Source organism: Thunnus maccoyii, chromosome 2 (assembly GCF_910596095.1).
Source record: "Thunnus maccoyii chromosome 2, fThuMac1.1, whole genome shotgun sequence".
Taxonomy (NCBI): domain Eukaryota; kingdom Metazoa; phylum Chordata; class Actinopteri; order Scombriformes; family Scombridae; genus Thunnus; species Thunnus maccoyii.
In genome coordinates, this window is record NC_056534.1 from 25,541,812 (window position 1) to 25,563,585 (window position 21,774).

A 21,774-nucleotide genomic window follows, 5' to 3' on the forward strand; every position below is an offset into this window, starting at 1 on the left:
GGTGATTTTTGTTAGAACCTCCCTTCACCGTCTTAAACTCCATCTCCAGTTTGTAATGCAGGTTTTCTAAATTTTTAATAAATTTGTAGTCTAAACAAAGACAGACAACTCTTTTCACAGGCTGAGAAGTCATCTGTCAGTAGGTATTGTATGTAGTTTAAGATGCTTCCACTGTTTGGAGGCAACAGGGTGATTGACGACTGACGCTGTGGCAAAACACTCCAAAAACAAACTTTTCTCCTGTCATGTACACAGGTGATGTTAAAGTCTGATGCTTCATGATTAGGACTGATATGGGCCCTTTGTCTCTGGCAGAATGTCACAGATGATAGCATGTGTAGTTTTGAAGAGAAGTGTTAGGGAATGTCTCTCTGCATTGTCATAGTCTAAAGATACTTGAAGTTTAATGCAAACTATGCTGGAAAAATGAATTGACAGTTTCAGTAATCTCACTATTCCTTATGCCATTTTCTGTATATAGAAAGTTAAAGCATTTTCATTAGCCAATGCTGCTGGTGTCACCCTCTTTCATTAATGCAGAGAGTTTTAACGCCTGTGTATCAGGTTCACATTCCCAAGCAAATCTGAAAAGTTGTGGCGATGTCAAGCAAATTCTTCAATAACACACAATAACATCAGGCAAGACTGTTTAAACCTATGTTCATTTATTGAACAATATCAATAAGAAAAAAAAGACAGTACAAGTGTTGTTGATTATTTTTATACAAAAAACATCTGTTGGTGAAGAGTGGGAAGAAGCCGGAGCTCTAGTCCATCCTGGCCTTCAGGGTTCGTGTGGTGATCTTGTCCTTCTCACTGCCACAGAAAAGAAACAGCTGTTAGTCACTACTACTAACCACAACCTGTATATACACTCAACTTGCCGTCGCTTTACTTACATGACATGTACGACAACGCCCATACCAGACACTGCATCCCTATCAACTGCATTCAGCATTGCCTGGGAAATGGTCTCAAACAGGTCCTCTGGTTCCTGCACGTTCACACACACAGTTCTCAGGTAAACAGTCATGAATTTGTGTAAACAAAGTATGTCAAGTCATTAAAACTGTGAGTTTTTGGCTGTGTAAACAAACCTTTGCAACCTTGTAATTTCCTACCAAACAGTTTTTTGAACACTGCCAACATGTTATATTTGCAGAATTAGAGAGATACTCATTTAGATGTAAATATACCGACTGTAAGTTAACCTCCAGCAACCAACCTACAGGTGTAAGAGCAACTTCAAACTTCACACTCTTCTTACCATGTCTGGTTCCCACAAAGATTCACACATGCCATACATCTGCTCCGAGCAGGTACCGCTAACAACAAAGTCCTCCGTCACCATGGGGCAGCCAATCAAATCCAGGGAGCAGATGAATGGCTCGAGGGTTTTGGGATCTAGTCCAGCAATCACAGGCTCGATGTAGTATGGCCCGAACCTAATGAGAAAATCACACATAATCAATCAATAATCACACATTACAGTGTGTGTGGTCTGTATGCAGCTTCAGACTAAAACGTGCCTTGGGTGTTCTGAACAAAGTGGACATCTTTAAATGACCTGCACTCACCTCCTTTCATACAGCAGGTTAGACACCATGCTCATGAAGGTCTTGGGCTTGATCTGGCGTCCCTCCTTCAGCTCATACAGGTTCAGTCTGAATTTAAGCCTCTGGGATCTACACACAAAACAAAGACAGTCAGTGTTACCATCAGTGTTATCAGAGAGAAGCTACCCATCATTCATCAGTCCTGATACATTAGACATGAGGCCGGACACACTCACACTGTCTGAACATCAGTGGCCAGTCCAGCCAGCCCAATGTACAGCCTCTCGCCCATGGGGAAGATCTTCTGGAAATCTGTTGTGACCATCTGAGCCTGAATGCCAAATCTCCGGTCTGCGGCTATCGCCACACAGTTCTTCCCCCGCATGGCCATGACGGCCCCTCCATTATAGGACATAATAGACTAGATGGAGAAGGAGAGGAGATAAAAAGGTACTCAGGTCATTGATTCATCATTTGACAGAAAATTCACTGGCAAGAATTTCAATGATAAAATCATTACAAATTGTTTAAAGTGAAATTTTTCTGACTGCAGATTCTCAAATGTTTTCTTAATCTCTTGTGATAGTAAACTGAATGAGAAAACAAGCAAAATGTCAACTTTTTAACTATTTTCAAACTTCTGACTTATAGATTAAACTTATTGATTCATTTATAGAGAAAAGAATGATCAGATTAATCGATAATGAAAATGACAATTGCAGCCCGACAACATGAAAAGGAATAATAATGCATGAATTAAAAGGCTCAACAACAGCAACGTGTGTAATATATATATATAAATATATAATACACTTGTTCCACACAAAAATGATATGATGCCTGATATGTATTTATCACACATGAATTTAAAATCCCTACAAGTATGTGACTAATAAATGCATTGTATTATCAATTCATTAAAATTTTGTCATCCTGTTTGTCCATGCTGTATTTCTGTAATTTGTGTTTCTTGGTCTATTCTGTACACACAACATCTGTTACATGCCCATCAGTCCTGGGAGAGGGATCCTTCCTCTGTTGCTCTTCCTGAGGTTTCTAACATTTTCCCCCCTTAAAAGGGTTTTTTCTAAAGGTAGTTTTTCATTATCCGATCGAGGGTCTAAGGATAGAGGATGTTGTATGCTGTATAGATTGTAAAGCCCCCAAGGCAAATTTGTTTTTTGTGATATCACTCACATCTGTAAAACATGGAGGAGTAATATGCACTACAAAGATATAACTTTAAAAGAGGAAACAAAAGTGAATGAAAAAAAAAGATTAATTAGGAAATTAATTTAGAGTTGACTAATGTCTGAATTATAATGAGTGAAAATATCCATAAATTCTTTCACTGCACAGATGCAGCTGCTTGTTAATTTGATGCTGAAAGAAGCTTTACGACGTCCTACATAAAGTTTAAGCTTCAGTTAAACAAGCTGACAGTATCTGATGTGATCAAACGTTGTTTGCTGTTTACAGTCACCGTTAGCTAATCAGGACAGTTGAAGTTTAAATCAGCTGTAGTAAAATGTCATTCTAGTGAGTTGAACATAACGCTATGTAACGTTAGCTCATGTGCGGCTAGGTAAGCTAATATGAGCTAATAATGACATAAACTACCTACCGACAACAGACTGCTACTATTATATTCCTCTTTATCGTTAGCTGCCACATTATTGAGGACATAAAGTTATCAGAGGACATTATGATAACTGATCAAATGATAAGTTACAGAAAATGTTAGCTAACTTTGGTGAGCATGCTAATGAGCTATCAACATTAGCTTAGCAAAACTCTTGTAACGGTTAGCTTTCTAAACTAATTTTAAAAACCCCAGTTGAAAATGACAACATGAGCTACTATGTGGTGCTCTTACCATAGTGAAGCTGTTGCGGTGTATTCCTAGTAGCTATAACTTTGCAAACTCCACTTAGCTGTTTCAGCGGCTGCTAGCCTCCCGCAGTGACTACACGATTTAGAAGAAACACAGAAACCAACCGAGCGTGATCCCTTCACGTCACCGCCCAGCTCAAAGTTGATTGGCTGGATAAAAACTTCTCTGTACAACGCGCTGCTGTCATTGGAAGATGTGAGACACCGGCGACCGGTGCAGGCATAGTTTGTTCGAGGCGTGTTAAAGTGAAATTAAAACTGAGTTTTCTTTAAAATGTTAAAAACTGTGTTGTAACTTTCAGGTTCATGTCTATGGGTGACTCTCCCTGGGGTAGGTATGCAACCAAAGATTTCATCGTTTCATGTCTCAGTTGTTTTCTGCCAAACGAATATTAATGAATGACAAAAATTTAAAATAACTTTCATTGTTTCACCAACAGCTTCAAAACTTAACAAAACTATTCAATTAATACAAGTAGCTGATATTGCAACCACCTATTCATATTTGTTCAACAGTAAGCCTGATAAACAATTTAACAATAAACACACAATTCTGAGCTATTTATGACTTGTCAACTGAAGAATAAATTGCCTAAATTCTTTTACACCACACCATTGGATGAGTTTTGACTTGTTTAAATCCAACTTCTGAGGATTTTTATAACACAGTGAATTAAATTCTCACTATACAGTCTGATAGGGAATTAAAATGTGTAGTACACTTTGTGAATTAAAAAAATGTTCAAAATAACAGTAAAGAAATGTAACACTGAGGTATGCAGATAATGGTGAATTAAATATTTGATTTGGTATTTTAGGACTATTGTTTGTTTTACATATGAGGTAAAAAGGTTAAGCATATTAAGCTAAAGCTTCAGCCTACACCTTTTCAGTCAATAATGTTTGACATAATTATGATTCATGTATGTATATGTGCATTCTTTTGTAGCACTGTTAAAATAAGGACAGAATAATTTAAATTAAAAAAAAAACAGCTCTTCTGCTCAGAATGTTAGGTGAGCTCTGTCAGGTTTGGCACAAGCAACAACAGAAGAAATTTATAAATATAACCTGGAACAGTTCCAGGTTTTTGTCAATATTTGGCCAAGTTTATGATTGGTATGTTTTATCTGAATGGCAGAGTTTCCCAGTGATAACATATGTTTGTTTACAGAGAAAAACAAATAAGGGAGTTCTGGAAATATTCTTTTATTCCAGTTTCAACTCACAGGAGTACAATAAGTAACAAACATATATTACAAAAAGACTTGAGATAAAAGCAGGTCCTGTTATACTGGAAAAACAAAAAAATAGAGCTTACAGAGTTCAGATTGCATGAACCTTAAAGGGATACTGGCTTTCTAGAAAGTAGCTAGAACAGATCAACCATGATAGACCTTTTGCATTTATCTGAAATATCACTGTGGAATCTGCTTTGCTATGTGGTTCCATGTTTGAACTCATGACAGACTCCCACCACACCATCCATCCTGCAGCCTCATACATTAAGAGACACATTTATGGGTGGATGGTATAGTCTTGTCAAGGTTTTTTTTAAAAAAATCAGTTCATAGACTCTCTTTGACAAATGTGTTGTGTCTTCATCTCTTCATGAAGTTGTCCAAGGAGGCCGGCGTCCTCTGGATAGAGTGGATATTCCTCTTCACTCTGTCCTCTAAGGAAGAGCTGGCAGCACTCTCCAGCTTCATGTTGCTGCAGGAGTAGAAGGTGAGTGTTACTGGAGCCAAAATAAAGCATTTAATAGCAGGAATGATGAGACAGAACAGATATCAGAAAGACATTATTTGTGCTTTAAAAAAAGGAACAGAGGACGTGTCCAGAAACCTCACATCATCCTCTCACTGAGTGTCCATGTTGCTCAGAAACTTACTGGATAAAGCCAGCATGGCGGTCCCGCTTGGCATTTTGTTCCCGCTGCTTCTCCTGCTCGTCTTGCCTCTTGTATCTCTTCACATTATTCTCTCTGTCCTCCTCCCTCTGCTTGGCCTGGTCCATCATTTCCCGCCTCTTTCGCTCCAGCTCCTCTGCAGAGAGCTTCCTACGGAAAATATGTGGGAAAATTACTGGAATTGATTAAGTGTTGGTGGTGATGAAGACAATCCTCTGAATTGCTACAGATTACTATTCAAACTGCATTTTCTGACTATCTTAACCGTAAACCAAATAAAATTCTGACAAATAGAGTAATTAAATTTACTGTATGTTGTGTTCTTGAAGGATATTATATATTATATGAACAACTTCATCAATCTATGATTCTCTAACAGAACTTCCACAACATTTGGAGACACAAATTGTACAGGAATCCAACTAGTTGGTGATAAAATTCTCAATACTTGCGAATATAGCTACAAAAATGGAAATTTGCGTTATCAATCAATGTACAGATTATTTTCTCTATTGATCGATCTGTAAAATGCCAGAAATTAGTGCAAAATGCAGATTATAATTTCCCAAAGTCCAAGGTGAGAACTTAAAATAACTTGTTTTATCCAACTAACAGTCAAAAATCAAAAGATATTTAATTTACAATGATAAAAAAGCAAGATAAGCAGAGAATGTTTTGGCCTAATTGCTTCAAAACTATTAATCATTTTATTCATTATAAAAATAATTGCAGATTAGATTTCTGACCATTGACCAAGTGATTGTTTCAGCTCAATCTAACATAGTACTAAAAGTTCAGATAATTAGCATACTTAAATATCCATTTACAAGTGCAGTGTGTACACTGTGAACTCTTACTTGGACACGTGGTTCCTCTGTCTGTAATGATGCTCTCTCTTTGGGCTGGGAGCTCTGGGCTGGACCTTGCGGTCGCTTCTGTACGAGGAAGAGGAGGAGGAGTGGCTTTCCCTGTTGTTCCTGTGAGGAGATCGGGAGCGGCTCCTCTCATGGCGCCCTGAGTGATTGGTAGGAGCTGAGGACTGGTGATGCCTGCCAGCAGGAAGCTGAGAGGGAAGACTTAACTGTTAGTGCTCTGGTCCAGTGAGAGATCAATAACTAAATTGAGAACAGATCATAACGTAAAATAAATATCATCATAATATCAGAGATATTATGAAACACTGATTACTGACCTGTAGGCCGTAGCCTGGAAGGTGATGGGAATGAGATTTGGCGTCTGCTGAAGATTCATCTCGTGAATGTGACCTGAAAGAAATAACAGACCAAAATGAATGAATTAATGTTTACAAACTGAACATGGATGAAATTTCCTCTGCATGCCACCACGGTGCTAATAAAGCGTGAATTTCATTATAGAAAACATGTATTTTCGCATTGACAAGAGCTTAAAACAATCTGACGGCTTTTGTTTCAAACAGAAAAGGCAAGTACATACTACTACTAGCATATAACTGATAAAAGTTCATATTTCTTGGATATGTCATGAGAGCTGTTAATGCATGCATTCTGCACAGCAGTATCATGAGTTACGGTAATTCCAAGGGACAGTGTCAGTCAAATCAAAGCCAATAATTAGAAAATTAAAGCAATTGCAGCTCAGTTTCCTCCTGCTGTCTGCACAGTGATAACCAGGGTTGGATTCCACGCTAATCCTCAAGGGTGACGTCAAAAAATAATTTGTACCAAATGCCAGCATGTAAGTCATTTAAAAGTTTAAACAAAATAGTAAGACATAAAATCACTTATATATATACACTGCAATTATTAAACAAGCTCCTTATATACCTGTGTTTTTTCTCATCTTCCTCCTCTGAGCTTGAACTTGAGCTCCTTCTCTTGTGCTTCTTCTCCTTTCTTCTCTCTTTGTCTTTCTTCTCCTTCTTTTCCTTCTTCCTCTTCTTTTTCTTGTCTTTCTTGTCAAGATTCTGGCGCAGCTGTTAGAAAACCAACCAATGTTTAACAATAAATAAAAAAATACTAGCGTAGCTGTAAACTACCGTAGCTGCGTGACTGCAGCTGACAGGTGTTAATAAATATAGTGAAAACTATCAAAACATGACCAAAATCTTAAAAAACATCTTAAATGGATGTCAAACTACACGTATCACAAATGACATTTATCAAGGTAAGAGTAATTTTACCATTTCTTTGATTTTCTTCATCTTCACTGGATTAGTCAAGACTTCTCTCTTCTTTTCTTCCTCACGTTTCCTTCAGGACACAAACAAAATATTGTTTCAATTACTCGTAACCATTAAACATAATGTCAGTTCAAATCACAAGAAGGAGAGGATTTACTAACCTGATTTCAAACAGGGGGTCTTCCCTGATCTTGGCGGCCATGTCCAGGTTCGAGGCAGGGGTGGCGGGGTTGAAGATAGATCCGGGCAGGAGGCCAGTCTCTGCTGATGGACCGCTCTCAGGCTCCTCGTATTGGTCGGTGATCTGCTTGTCAATGGGACGTCCCAGCAGATACTCATCTCTGGACACCTGACCAGCAGGGCCCTGGTACATCCAGTCTAGACGATCATCCTTCTTTCTGTCATTGGACAAATGATGCATTTTATAACACGACTGAAATACTGATTGTTTGTCTCGAGCAACACAAAATGTTTCTTGATCATATCAGAAAGAACTAACTTGATGGCACCGCTGTCCTCAGCATATCTCGTCATTTCTTCTCGGGCTCGTTCCTCTTTCAGCTCTTTCTGGAGCTCCTCAATCTTCTTGCGTTCAGCTTCATATTTCTGCTCAGCTTTCCAAACACGCTCGATGTTTTTCATCGTCTGGGGATGCCAGCTCTTTTTCAAGTTCTGGCGAAAGACAATGAAAAACATTTAGTTTCTACATCAGTAGCAATTATCAGGTAGTACATTTAATGCACAAATCACTTTGACTTGAATGGATTTCAGTGTTGGAAGAAGTATTCAGATACTTTACTTAAATAAAAGTACCTATACAGCAATGTAAAAATACTCCATTACAAGTCTTGCATGAAAAATCCTACTTAAGTAAATGTTCATAAGTATTAGCAGCAAAATGTACTCAAAGTATTAAAGTAAAATTATTCATTCTGCAATAACTCATATTATTATTCTATGTATGAGATCATTATATCATTAATACTGAAGCGTCAATGTGTAATCTCTCAGCACATAGAGATCTTTGCTTTTTAGACAAATTATATACAACATAATTATCATACCATATCCAATATAACTGTCAATCAAAACTATTCAAGTAGGCAGAATGGATGTATATCGATAGCCACCATTAGCAGATTGAGTTGCTTAACATCACTATAAACCTCACTTTTATGTTTCATTGTCTGTCAATAAAGATGTTCTAATGATAAAATCTAATAATAATAGCGATGGACTAGGAATCCTAAGGATTGCAGATATATTTGCCACAGAAATTAGTCTTTATAAAGCACTTTATGCTAAAATAAACCTCGACCATTATAACTGACTTTCACATAACCGCTAACGTCTAGCAAGTGAAGCTAACTGTTAAGTAGCTGCTACTCGTAGCTATTAAAATAGGAGAAAAAGAAGTGACCAAAGTCAAAGTGAATATTGAAGGACTGATCGGTGGTTCGTAACAAGTCTGAATACGTCTTAACTCATGTAACGTAGCAGCTGTACCAACACAAATAAACAAACAGCTTTAAACTCCCATATTCTCTGCGGAGATTGGTACATCTCTCATACTTACCAGGTCACCGCCCCCCATCTTGAAAAATTCGTCGTTTTAGTCCAACAAAAATGGAAATGAACAAATCAGTATCTTAACTATAAAAAAGTAGGACAACGAAAGTCTAACGCTAGCTAGAGAGCTAGAGGAGAGAGGTAGACGAGCCACTGAGGCTTGTGTGTGATGCGTTTAATTATATCCTGTTTTGTATGATTGACTTTCCGGTTCCAGCTCGTGGTGCATTCAAGCGCCGCTCGTAAACTTCGACATCACGCGTCTGCCGTCGTGAATAACTAGTCAATGATTTGAGTCAACATAATTTGCAATCGGTTGTAATCGATTTTAATAAATATTGTGCGATATGACAATGTGTGTGTTTTGGCTGTTTGGCTGTTAATTTGATTCAAATTGATTACATATTTACTGGCTCGCAGAACATCCACTACTACTACTTCTAATACTGAGAGTAATAATAATAATAATAATAGTAATAATAATAATAATAATAATAATAATAATAATAATAATAATAATAATAATAATAATGACTACATATAAGAATAACCCAATATTATTATTATTAATTTTGTCTTGTCTTTGTAATTGGTGAGTGCAAATGAAACTGCAAGAAATCTTGTCTTCAATAAATAAGGTTTGACATGGACACAGAATATAGTTTTTTTATTTAATAAAGGACAAATAATAGATTAAATACAAGTTATTACACCATGATATTTAACTTATCAAAAGTTTTAGAACTTATTTTATTACAGTCTCCACAACTAAAACATATACTATCAGCAATCAATGAAAGAGGCTGTCCATCTTGTTCTACTGACCAACATAAAAGAAAACATCATAAGCCTATTTAATAATATCTAATAACAGCCATACAATAATAATAGTCAATACACAATCATTGACTAATGTTTAAGCATTGTTTTCCATTTCTTATCTTCTATACATAAATACAGCAATTGTGAGACTCCAAGAATGTAAGCTCCCTAATATGTAGAAATCTCAGCCTAATGTCTGTGATGGTTTACATACATCCTAAATATCCTCATACAGCTTGCTACAGAACTATTGATCATACAATATTGATTATGAAAGTTAACTATCCAAAACAAGTAACCTAAATAATGTTGTGCATGTCTAAAATGAGCAAAGTTTGTTCATTTGCATTTTGAGTGGACTGCCAACACAGTATATATTTTTTTCTTTTCATGCTAATCAGTCAAATGGCGTCATGTTTCAACAAGATTGTTTATGAGTTGAATTATTTGTCAGTTGGGAACATGGAAAACTGCAGCTTCGGATACACCAACAGCTGTTAATAAAATGTGTTGAGAGATAAGCCCTTCACACATTCTTTGTTGTTGATTGAAACGTTAGCTTGATCTGACATGCATATGGTTTTGTACCAATCCAGATAATGATATTTTGGAAGATCTTTGCAAAGCCACCTTTTCCGGTACACCTAGAATGAACCTTGTGAGGCATGAATTTAAGGTCAGTTCCTTTAAGATTTCTGTTGCACATTAAAGATACAAACATCCGCCTCATCACAAAGTAGCTCTGTTGGGCCTATATAGTATTAATTGATGCTTTTGGGCCACTTGGGGGCAGTGAAACAGGCTGTAAACACAACATTGTCATGTTATCACCATGTAAAGTTCTTATGGCAAACTCTTTAGCAAACACACTCAGCATGTTAGCTGCTAAATGCTCCACTATGTTCACCAGCCAGTCGCTAACTTTGTCTGTTGGTCCTGGGCAGGTAGCAGCCTTTTTTGCTGAAAACAGTTGCCAGTTGCTGGAAACAAGGGAGCGGTGAGACAGAACCAAAACAGAAGCTTGTGGGCTTTAAGTTGCTAAAACTCTCTGTAGAGCTGAGGAGACCTGCACAGTCAGATGATAATTCTCTGTTTGTCACTACAAGCGACCCCTTTCACATTACACATAGAATATTGATTAGCTTTAACTCTTGGGACTGCATGGGCCACTGGATTAAATTACCTTCCCTGCATCATGATGTAATGAAGATACGTTATCCTGCTAGAAGTTTCACTCAGCGCCAGCAGCCTGTAGTGTTGACACGGTTGATCTGTGGAGTCGTGTTTATGTCAGATATGGTTGCTGGCATCAGCATGTCCCAACAGAAACCAAGATTCATTTGACCAGGCAGAATTTTCTCTCTATGTCCAGCTTCATCTTCCTGTTCTTACCTGACAGGAGTGAAGGCTGCACTGTCTGGCTGATGTGATACTTCAACATGTAAGTAGTTGTATTTTTTTCACATTACTGTAGCACTAGTGTTTGGGTTTTTTTGCATCATTGTGTTCCATCTGAACCAGTGTTCACATTATCTGAATGTATAATCATTCTCATCAATAAAGTGTTACCATCAAAACTGCTGTTTGCTGTTTTGGTTTAAGTGTTACTACCACTTTTGGTATATACTAGCCACTGTAATAATGTAATAACTGTAGTTATATTATATTATATTATATTATATTATATTATATTATATTATATTATATTATATTATATTATATTATATTATATTATATTATATTTTTGTCAGCATCACATCAACATCACTCCAGCTCTCATTGTGGAGAAACACAGCACGTTGCCATGGTACAGCATTACCGTCTCTTGTACTTTCATTACATACCAACATACACACACCCAGTTTTGTGGCATGAACTGTCACTCACCTGAATGGCTACTGACCTTTTAAAATTAGAAAATGTAATATTATATTCCAGTGTCTTGTCACAACTTGCACAGTAGGCTACACACATATGGTGATAGTCTGAAACAAAAAGAAAATTTCTCCATATTGCAAACATTTCCCCAACTCTTCCAGTAACACATTGGATTAATTTCATTGTAAACAAGTTAACAAGCCACCTTCAGTTAAACTCATCCCAGTCTCTTGATCTGCTCTAGCAGCAGTGGAAGTCCAGCAACAAGCTGTAGCTTCAGCTCAGTTGCGTCCTAAGCCACCATTCCCTTTTATTAAACAAAGAGTAAAACCTTTTTCTGTGTGCTATGACATTTAGATGATCACTGAGCCCAGTTGATAAATTCATAGAACCACAGAAGAACACTTTCTGTTCCATCCAGCTCTCATCAGTGAACATTTGTCCAAACCTTTTATTTCAATTTTAACCTTCTATTCTCTACTCTATTGTAAAACTATGACACCTCAGAAAGAGCAACAGATGGTAAACTGCAAAAAATTCTTCTGAAAGTGATGAAATTAGCCGGACTGCCCTGTTACACTGGAGACTGAGGGGTCTGTCTCACATTTCAGCTTCAGCGGTGGCTCTGTGGCGTCAGACGCAGACACGTTTGAGGATGACTGAGGAGGTGTTGGTGAATCAAAGCCCTTATCCATCCTCCCGTCTCCATTTACCCTCTCCTCCCCGTGTCCTGGTGGGGACTCATGTGTGCGCATGTGCTTGGCCAGGTGGTCATTGCGCATAAACACTCTAGGACATAATGCGCAGCTAAACTTCTTGGCGCCAGTGTGCGTCTGTAGGTGGCGCTGCAGTTCATCAGAGCGAGTGAATCTCTTGCCACAGAAGAGCCAGTTGCAGACAAACGGCCGGTCCCCGCTGTGCCAGCGTAGGTGAGCCTTCAGATGGGAGGTCTTGGCGTAGGCTTTGCCACAGCCAGGGATGTGGCAGTTGTGCATGTGTTTCCTCCTGCTGTCGTCAGTGCCCAGCTGTTCAGCATGGACGCAGTTAGGGCAGCGGCACACTGCCTGGCCGGCACCTCTGGAAGAGGAGCGCCGCTGGGGCTTTGGGCGGGCTGAGACAGCACTCTCCTGTGGTTCCTCCAGGGAGTACGGTTCTTGCTGCAGCATTTCAGGAGCCAGTGGCTCCATCTTGAAGCCATCCTGGGGGAAGAGGTGAGATGAGTGCGAAGCTGGAGCGTGCTGAGCTGGAGGCAGGGAGCACAGCTGCGGGTCAGAACCGTAGGGTCCTAAAGAGGGCTGCAACCCCATGGAGCTCCCTGGACTCACTGAAGGCAAGCCGACACCTTGCCCTGTCTGGAGGTCTATCCAGCTCCCTGATTGGACGTCCCTGTGGAGGTCCCACCAAGAGGGGATGTTCATGTCTTCTGAGCTGCCACTAGGTGGTGCTGTCCGTAGCCAGGGCTCGTAAGGGTGGGCCATGTGAGCAGCTGTTGCAGGTGCAGGACTGTTGATGAGGTCAGCAGCTCAAAGTGTTGTTCACTCTCTTTTTGGTAACGCAGAGAAGATTAACACATGGTGGGAAGGTGGTGCATTGAAAAAACCTGAGGGGGAAAAAAAAAATTGTTATATTTCCAATCTGGTATCAACTTAGTTGCATTTTCTCAATGACTTCTCAGAATCGCGTACAATGACTTTCAAGTCTTGAGGTCATTTTTTACAGTCTGAAAGGCTTTGAATCACTCAGCCTCTGCTGATCTGACGTTTCTGAACTTCAAATATGCAGACATTCAGGCCTAAATCCTCCTGTCTACAACATTTAAATAACCAACCCCCAGCACACCTCCTTCATCACCATGGATACTGCAGTTCTCACGCTGCGTGGCCGTGGAGCCAGAAGAGAGGGGGAGACAGACGTGTCCAGGCAGAAACCTGCCACATGCATCCGCTGCCAGGTACTTCCCATGGAGGACAGTCAAAGACAAGCGCAAAGAAAACAACATCATCGGCCCTGTGCAGAGGCTGAGGCAGCAGCGGGGGGAGATAAATGCTGGTGAGATGGGGGGAGGGACGAGAGCGAAGAGGAGTGTTGACAGGAGAGCAGTTTGGTAAAGGAAGAAGTTCCAGGGAGGTATGGCTGCAGGCCAAAGTCTATTTGTACGTCTCTGAGGTTTGTGGAGATGAAACCTGGCAGACAGGAGAACCTGTTTTTTATGAATCACACATGATTTACAACAACAGCCCTTCAGGCAAGTTACAAAAGGAGCCCCGTAAAACGCCCCGCCTCTTACACACTGGCGGCAGAAAGCATCAACAGTTGCAGACTGATGGCATTCAGAAGCCTGAGAATGAGAGTCCAACAATAACACGAGAACAATTACTTTATGTATATAATCACGGGCACACGCTCTGAGACAGCATCCTGTCCCCAACATGCTCCAGGTATGTACAGTCCTGCGGACCTCAACAGCGTCAGTCAGCCGTCCCACACAGAAGGAGCGGCTCTGATTTCCAAAGGTTACACAAAGCTTGTTAAAGTTCGACAAGTCTGTGGAAATTTATGACAAGAAGCACCAGCCTGCACGACTTGTGCCTGGCTCCAAACATGTCCTAGCCCCAAACAATCTTGTTGACTTCCACCACACCCCCATCCTTGAACATCTACAATTATCTTTACAGCAGGAAACAGTAAAGTAGTCTGAAGCTTTAGAGGTTGGTATCTTGGTCTTGAGATCACTTGGTGTGATATCTTAACTGACATAGAAAACTGAACAAGGTCGCCCAGAAACAAGAGGTCAAGCTCCAGTGGAGGACAAATGTCCTGTCCAATGTCTAGATGCATTAGATGTAGGCAGTGTGCACATGGTTCAGCACGCAGGTGGTGTCACTCAGACTGACAGTGAAGGATCCCCTCTGTAGATCTCAATTTGTTGAGTCAATACAGCCAAACCAAGGGGATTACGCTTCCTTCTCAAGGGTTCAGTCAAACCCACTCAGAGATGCTTTCTACTTGCAATGAAATCGTAAAGCAATTAGTTTGGAATTCCCTAATGAAAGGTCTGGTGCTAAAGGTCAAGCTGATTTATTTCATGTCAGCCTGGAGCCAGAGCTAGTGCTCTGTAATTTTTTGGGAATGCGACTTAGACACACAGCGGAATGGTCCCCCCAACTCCGCTCTTACTGACATAACCGTAAACAAACCAAGACAGGAGCATCCTCCTCCATTCGCCAAAGTGCTGGGAGCGTTCTGAGCTCCTAAGGGAAACAGCTGGCATGGGGGGCCCCAGGGGATGGGGGACGGCAGCCTGGGAGGAGGAGGATGGTACAGAGCAATGACAGAGCTCTGGTCATAAAACCTGCCCGACCAAGACCTAACACAGCCCCTGGTTTACAAGTCTGCCATCGGGAAGAGGCACAGAGAGGGAGCAATGAGAAAGAAGGTGATTTTTAAAAAAGAAAACATTTTTGATGATATTTGTGCAGTTTTCTTGCATTTGAAAAGGTTTTTACCCTTTTTCATTCCCTGGGCCACATTTTATTTATCACTTAATGTTTGTCATTTGGACTTTTAAAGGTTTAATTAACACTGTATTAAATAGTCAATGCATTTTAAAGTTAATTCTACAGAATAATTTACAGGTCAAGTTTAATCATAAGTCCACAATCTCCATCTCGTCACTCCATCTCTTCCCAGTTGTAGAAAAATACGGTTCAAACGTTAACGCCAGCCGTCTGTGAACACTCCAAACAGATCAGTTTTTGGGTCAAATGGCATTTACAAGTAGTTTGTTTTAACCTGCTTGGAGTACGAGATGGGTGGAGTTGAACACACCACTTCAGCAAGGGTCAGGTCACTTGTAAGAAGAGTGTGCCACGATGAGGGTCAAACACTTCTCTATCAAAACCAAAACATTTTGTTCTGCCATAACCACCAAAACTTTAAACATGCTAAAACAAACACAAAGAACTGGTGTGAAGACCCAAATCTGACTCCAAACCTGTAAAAAAAAATCTAGTAGGTGCACTAATAAGAAATAATTCAATGAACTTTATAGTTGAATTTAACAAAATACTGATTGGATTTAACCTAAAATGTAATTTGCACACCTGAGATAAGGATTAAGTTAGTGACATACAGAGCTGAGATAGAGGGCTAATCTCTACTAATCGGTTCCTCTGTGCTATAACTGTATGATTAAGTGTAGAGATACAGTAGTTTAGATATGGATGACAGCTTTACATCCTCAGTGATTTAAGAGTGTCTGTGTGACACTGATTCAGACACGACAGCATAAAATTCAATCACTGCTGCCAAAATATAAAGAGCAGTTGTCATGAAAGAGTCTTTTAAGAGCATTTTTTGTGCTTCTTAACCAGTCTGAGTGGACTGATGCTGTGACCAGAAATCTATTTCATATTTGATTTACATAGTTTTCAAAGCTGCGGTTGTCTACCACAGTATTTTATGTGCGGGTGTATTTTATGCCAAGTTCGACACGCCTGACTTTTCAGTAAAATGCACGCAAATCTCTGAAGCGGGCTGCAGTTTTATTTCTCCTAATGCTCACAGTCACACGAGTATTTTCCTTGAACACCATTTTTCATGCTTGTTCATGCTGTTTCAGTTTTTAAGTTTTTATGTTTTAATGAACTCAGAGATTAAATACCAACCATATACAGAGTGTTTCAAAATGTGCTACCTGTTCTGCTGGTGTGGATATCATCGATTTAATTTACTACAAAATTGTCAATACACATATATCTTATAAAGACTTGCATTTAAAATATTGATCAATCATCACAGATAGCTTTTTGTAATAGAAACCTTCCTTTACAAACATAATTAGTAAAATCTGTTGACCTCGTGCTATCAAACAGTGTGGAATGACATGAAAACACAAAACGAGTTATTGGATTTTATCAGTTTTTTGCACTTCACAAGTAATTAAATTTACTTCTTAATTTTGAATCTCTCTTCAACTTGAATGTACTGTAGCATTTTAGGAAACTATTTCTTTATTCTTTATAGCAGTCAACTTTAAATAAACCAATCAGATTCATGAAAAATTAACAAATAACTTTTTATAATGACTTCTTGTTTTTCTATATTGAAACATGTACAATAATTGATACAGTATAGACCTAATATCTCATTGTTGCTGTTAATATTAAATTAACAGCAACATAATAATCATCATAATAATTATTCTGGTGTGATCCCCCTCTCATTTGTTAATTGCATCAAGGGGAACATTATTTAAAGAATTAATGTAATACAATTAATCTATAATTATTTTGTAAAATAAAGTAAAATACATTACCACGAAACTGAGCTTCCTCACCAGCAGGTCAGCCTGTTGAATTTGTTGCTGCAGAAAACTGTCAGTTAAATTCAGCTGATGTTATTATACCTGAAAATATTGACTTCACATTGTCATATTCGACACATATTCATGTTTTACCCAGGTGGCTGCTATTGAACAGTCTCAGCCTGCTTCAAACTACATCCCCCAAAAATACAGGACAAGAATTAAAACTTTATTTAAAAGATAAATTATAATACATTTGGGTTTAATTGCCGCTTTTGTTGCCTTTTTGGGGTGACAGTTGTGAATTTTTAACATCTGTCTTCAAGTGAAAGGAGTTTTAGTGCTTATTATGTACTAAATGTTCTGTTTATTAAGACTTAAACTTAAAGTGTTTTAAAGTGTTTTTTTTCTTTTGCAATGATTGAAAAGTCATATGAAATTACTTTTCAATTATTTTTTTCAAACAGGATAAGAGAACTTTAAGTTCCCTGTAGATGACTTGCAGCCAGGACGTGCCAACAGTTTCATACCTATATGATTATTATAGTAATTCCAGACAGTGTCAATGAAGATCAGTTCATCTTTAATTAAGATTGAGATTTAATTATCGTCTTTTCTCAGTAATCGCATACATTTAACCTTTGCATTTGACCCATCCTACACACTGGGAGCAGTGGGCAGCTGTAGTGCAGTGCCCGGGGACTCGAAGTCCAATTGTTTTTGCCAGTGGTCAGGGGCACTGACCAAGGGGTCAGGTTAACCTTATAATACATGTATTAGATGATTGGTGGAAACCGAAGCACCAGGTGGAAAACCAGTACTAACACAGGGAGAACATACAAACTCCACGCAGAAAAGAGCAGGGACGGCCGGGGCTCGAACCCAGGACCTTCTCACTGTGACACAACAGTGGTAACCACTGAGCCGTGACTAACGCAGACACAGACATAGACACAGACATAGACATAAACAGACACGATTACAATAGATCGCAGTGAAAGTAAAGTCAAATTCCTGAGTTACCTGTTCGTCCTTGTTGCTGTTGTTATTTTCTTTTTGGAATGAAGGCACCTCTGTTGGAGAAACTTTGGCTCAGCTCAGCTTCCCTTCGTCGAAAAATGCGCAGAGAAAAATAATATCCTCATCATATTTCATCTGATTTTCTTCATCTGCAATATCGATGTTTTGGCGCACAGGTAGGCTGCATTCTCAGTAGTGACAAACTTTATGATAGGCTGTGCGTCTTGAGTGCCTCCAGGCTCCGCCCTCTGCTGGTCTGCTGTCTCTCCCTTTGAAGATGCGCCCTCCTCGGCTGGAGGTGAGGAAGAGAGGATCAGCGGTACGGTTTGACAGAGCTACCAACGGTGGTGGACTGTAACTTGTACATTTACTCAAATACTGTAGTTAAGTACAACTTTAAGGTGCTTTATCTGAGTAGCCTGTTTCATACCACTTAGATTTCTACTACTTTTACCTGTACTTAAGTAAAAGTACCAATACAGCAATGTAAAAATACTCTATTATAAAAGTCCCTACTTAAGTAAAAGTGAATAAGTATTAGCAGCAAAATGTACTTAAAGTATTAAAGTAAAAGTACTCCTTTTGTCCCTCTGACTGATATTTTACTATATGACATCATTAGATAAGATGGTTAATTCTGCTGCATCAACGTGCAGCATTGATGCGGCACATCCCGCCAACCTAGGGGTCGGGCCCCTCCAAAGAGTCACCAGATAAATCTGAGGGGTCGTGAGATGATCAATGGGAGAGGAAAGAAGAAAAAACAAAGTTCTGATACACAAATCTGTTTTCAGCTTTTGGACTTTTTCTCTAATCTTTGATTCTTGGTGAAATATTGGATCATTTGAACATTTATTGAAATGAAACCATGTGAGAAGTTAAGAGGGAAAAATCACTATTTGGTGGAGCTGTTAACAACTCATAGACATCTGAAATGTGACCCCGACTACACACTGCTTTTTGTAAGATGTCAAAAGCCAAAAAGGTTGGAAACCACCAAATAAATGTAGTGGAATAGAAGTATAAAGTAGCATCAAATGAAAATACTCAAATAAAGTACAAGTACCTCAAAATTGTACGTAAGGACAGTGGTTGAGTAAAAGAACTTAGTTACTTTCCACCACTGCTGGTTAGTTTACCAACATTTTTAACACAAAACATATGATGAGATTATAGAATATGACACACAATTATTGATTAAACTAACTAAAAATCAGCTATACACATGAATGCATTGATAATTATCTAATAGGCTAATATGTAACACTACACTACAGAGCTCATACTTCTGCATTCAGTAGTTTTACTTTTGATACATTTTGCTGATAATATTTATGCACTTTTATTGAAGTAACAGTTTCAATGTAGAACTTGAATATGTTTACAGTGTAATATTGCTGCTTTTAACAAAGTACAGAATCTGAATACTTCCTCCGTCACTGGTGACTAAAACCCCAGTGGTTCCCAAAGTGGGGCCTAGGAACCTGCACAGGATCCCCCCCACAAAAAGACGTTCCAATTTTGTTGTATGTTTATAAAAAGGCAAAACTACATTATAAATTAAAGTTTCATTCATTCCTCCCATCACTCCAACTACGGTGCACAGATGCATGATTCTTTATGTCTAAGCCTAACAACAACTACATTTTTGTATAAAGTCTAATATGAACAATACAACAGTATAACAACAAAAAGATCCACAGAACAAAATCTTTCATAGTGGTGTCTGTGAGCAAAATCACCCTGGGATGTAGAGTTGAGGAATCCCTGCTTTGTTCTGTATCAGCAGGAAAACTGACTCTTTGACGTCTTGCTCTGTCAGTGTGTAAAGAACAGTCTTTTACTTCATCAGGATGCAGGTACATCTACATAAATAGCTGAAAGATTTAGCAAGTTAAAACAAATATTAGATATTTCAACTTTTCAGCATGACAAAAATATTAAATGTTTAAATGTTACCAGCTTTTTTCAGAGCTTTCACTGCACTCCATCCACTGAGGAAGACAAATTACAAAATATTGTCATATAACAAGATATGTTCTTCCTTGTTCCTAGTTATAAGAAAAAATATATTTAGCCTATGAAATTATTGATACAATTAAAACTTCATTTCTACACACTTTTCTTTCAAAACTACAAACTTTAATACCTAATATAAATAAGACAAATTCATCATGAATTCTTATGTCACATTGTGTCAGTTACAGTGATGTACGCAATCTCTTATGTGTCTGTAGACTTTTACGTACGTGTGTACAGCACTTGTGCTGCAACCTGGACAGTGTAGTGACTGCAGCCTGTGAATCAGATAGTTGAGACCTGGAAATCCTTTGATTGTGGACACTCCTGAGAGGTGGTTTGGCTCGGGCCAAAACACAGTCACAATACACAAATCTGGAAATCTTACTTGGCAGAAACCAGCCACTTCTGTTTGCAACAGGTCTGCTTATCAAACAATATGGACCCTTTAGGCAAAGTATGTGTAACTCATTTCAGAAGAAACAAAAATTCAAGTTAAATACAGTATTTAATATGTCAACTTAATTGCTACAAAAGTCTTAAAGTAGGTGCCAAATGTGAGTCTTGTAATAGGGCAGAGTTTAATAGATTGCAGTGGCTTTGAATGTGCATCACACATTTAACAGTTTTTCAATATCATCTTCCTTTGAGGCCTTTTTTTTTTAATTTTGTCTGCTCGCTGAGTTAATTCCTTTCCTGTCACAGCATGTTGGTGGAGCAGCTTCAAATCAACTGCCAAATACAGACCACAGACAGGCTGGTGGGAAGTGACTTCCTACCCTCTCTGCTCCTCTTTCTCTGAAGCAGCACTCTAGAAGTGCTGAGTTTGAACTGAGTACATGACGGTGATATAATGGAACCACAGGGCGATCAGCAAATATAGACAAAGTCCTGATTCAGCATGCACCTTGATAGAGTTACACACCTTCAAGCTTTACAGAGCGATCATACTAATCAGGCCAGGACTGAAATGAGCATATTTCATGAAACAGGCATTTTTCTGAGTATTTTATTTTAAAATAACTGTTAACAGTGTGAATAAACACGGATAGAAAATTTAAACCTACTTTGACAAATTTGTTGCAAGCAAAAGCAAAACTTAGATAAAATTGAAATTAGTATAATACCTCAATACCCTCTCGGTATTATGTACTGTTACACATACTGTAGAAGAGATCAGGCCACTGAACTGAAGACCACACACCACGTCTAAATGGTGTTTACTGACGTCTTTAAATAGTCAAGCATATTTCCTCATGAATACAATACAGCACAATCAAAAAGAGACTGCTTAATAACATTTAATTACAGTGCAATTTCAGCAAGGGGCTTACAAATTCTCCTAATGATTTAAATATGTTTAGATAGCTTGTTTGACAGTTTTTATTTCTGACACTGCTAACATATTGTTTTTGTATCTGACTTTGTGCTGTGTGTATGGAAATGTTTGTGGTTCCTAAAACACTCCTCCAAGTAAAAGGAGGCTTTTTTGAAGTACTGACATTTACTCTTGTCATTAATCTGGTAAAATCCTTGTGAAGTTCACTGTGGTGAACCAAGCGATCTATTTATGTCACTGCAGCACCTTTGACCTTTACGCGTTAACGCTGTTGTAGTCTTCACACCAAACCCATTCACCTCA

The 21,774-nt window shown here is 38.7% G+C and overlaps 3 protein-coding genes across 3 annotated transcripts; all 3 read right to left on the reverse strand.

Moving 5' to 3' along the window:
• Positions 1-643: 643 nt before the first annotated feature.
• On the reverse strand, positions 644-3,554 carry psmb3 (proteasome 20S subunit beta 3). The gene is made up of 6 exons (XM_042433132.1): positions 3,433-3,554; positions 1,793-1,977; positions 1,578-1,685; positions 1,268-1,445; positions 900-994; positions 644-816 (listed from the first exon to the last, which is right to left on the reverse strand). Exons 1-6 carry the CDS (start codon positions 3,433-3,435, stop codon positions 768-770), a joined length of 618 nt encoding a protein of 205 aa, XP_042289066.1. The 5' UTR covers positions 3,436-3,554; the 3' UTR covers positions 644-767.
• Positions 3,555-4,642: 1,088 nt separating this feature from the next.
• On the reverse strand, positions 4,643-9,268 carry cwc25 (CWC25 spliceosome associated protein homolog). The gene is made up of 9 exons (XM_042387845.1): positions 9,096-9,268; positions 8,019-8,191; positions 7,681-7,917; positions 7,520-7,589; positions 7,164-7,312; positions 6,551-6,623; positions 6,216-6,421; positions 5,341-5,508; positions 4,643-5,162 (listed from the first exon to the last, which is right to left on the reverse strand). Exons 1-9 carry the CDS (start codon positions 9,111-9,113, stop codon positions 5,051-5,053), a joined length of 1,206 nt encoding a protein of 401 aa, XP_042243779.1. The 5' UTR covers positions 9,114-9,268; the 3' UTR covers positions 4,643-5,050.
• Positions 9,269-11,662: 2,394 nt separating this feature from the next.
• On the reverse strand, positions 11,663-18,321 carry sp6 (Sp6 transcription factor). The gene is made up of 2 exons (XM_042391697.1): positions 18,117-18,321; positions 11,663-13,388 (listed from the first exon to the last, which is right to left on the reverse strand). Exon 2 carries the CDS (start codon positions 13,264-13,266, stop codon positions 12,346-12,348), a length of 921 nt encoding a protein of 306 aa, XP_042247631.1. The 5' UTR covers positions 13,267-13,388; positions 18,117-18,321; the 3' UTR covers positions 11,663-12,345.
• Between the last annotated feature and the right edge of the window lie 3,453 nt (positions 18,322-21,774).

Coding starts and splice junctions, on each gene's coding strand:
- psmb3 (XM_042433132.1), bottom strand. Junction 995..1,267: donor CTTTGTGGGAACCAGACATG/GTAAGAAGAGTG, acceptor GTGAACGTGCAG/GAACCAGAGGACCTGTTTGA. Junction 817..899: donor GGCGTTGTCGTACATGTCAT/GTAAGTAAAGCG, acceptor TTTCTGTGGCAG/TGAGAAGGACAAGATCACCA.
- cwc25 (XM_042387845.1), bottom strand. Junction 7,918..8,018: donor GAGGACAGCGGTGCCATCAA/GTTAGTTCTTTC, acceptor GTCCAATGACAG/AAAGAAGGATGATCGTCTAG. Junction 5,163..5,340: donor CGCCATGCTGGCTTTATCCA/GTAAGTTTCTGA, acceptor CTACTCCTGCAG/CAACATGAAGCTGGAGAGTG.
- sp6 (XM_042391697.1), bottom strand. CDS start 13,266: ATGGCCCACCCTTACGAGCCCTGGCTACGGACAGCACCACCTAGTGGC.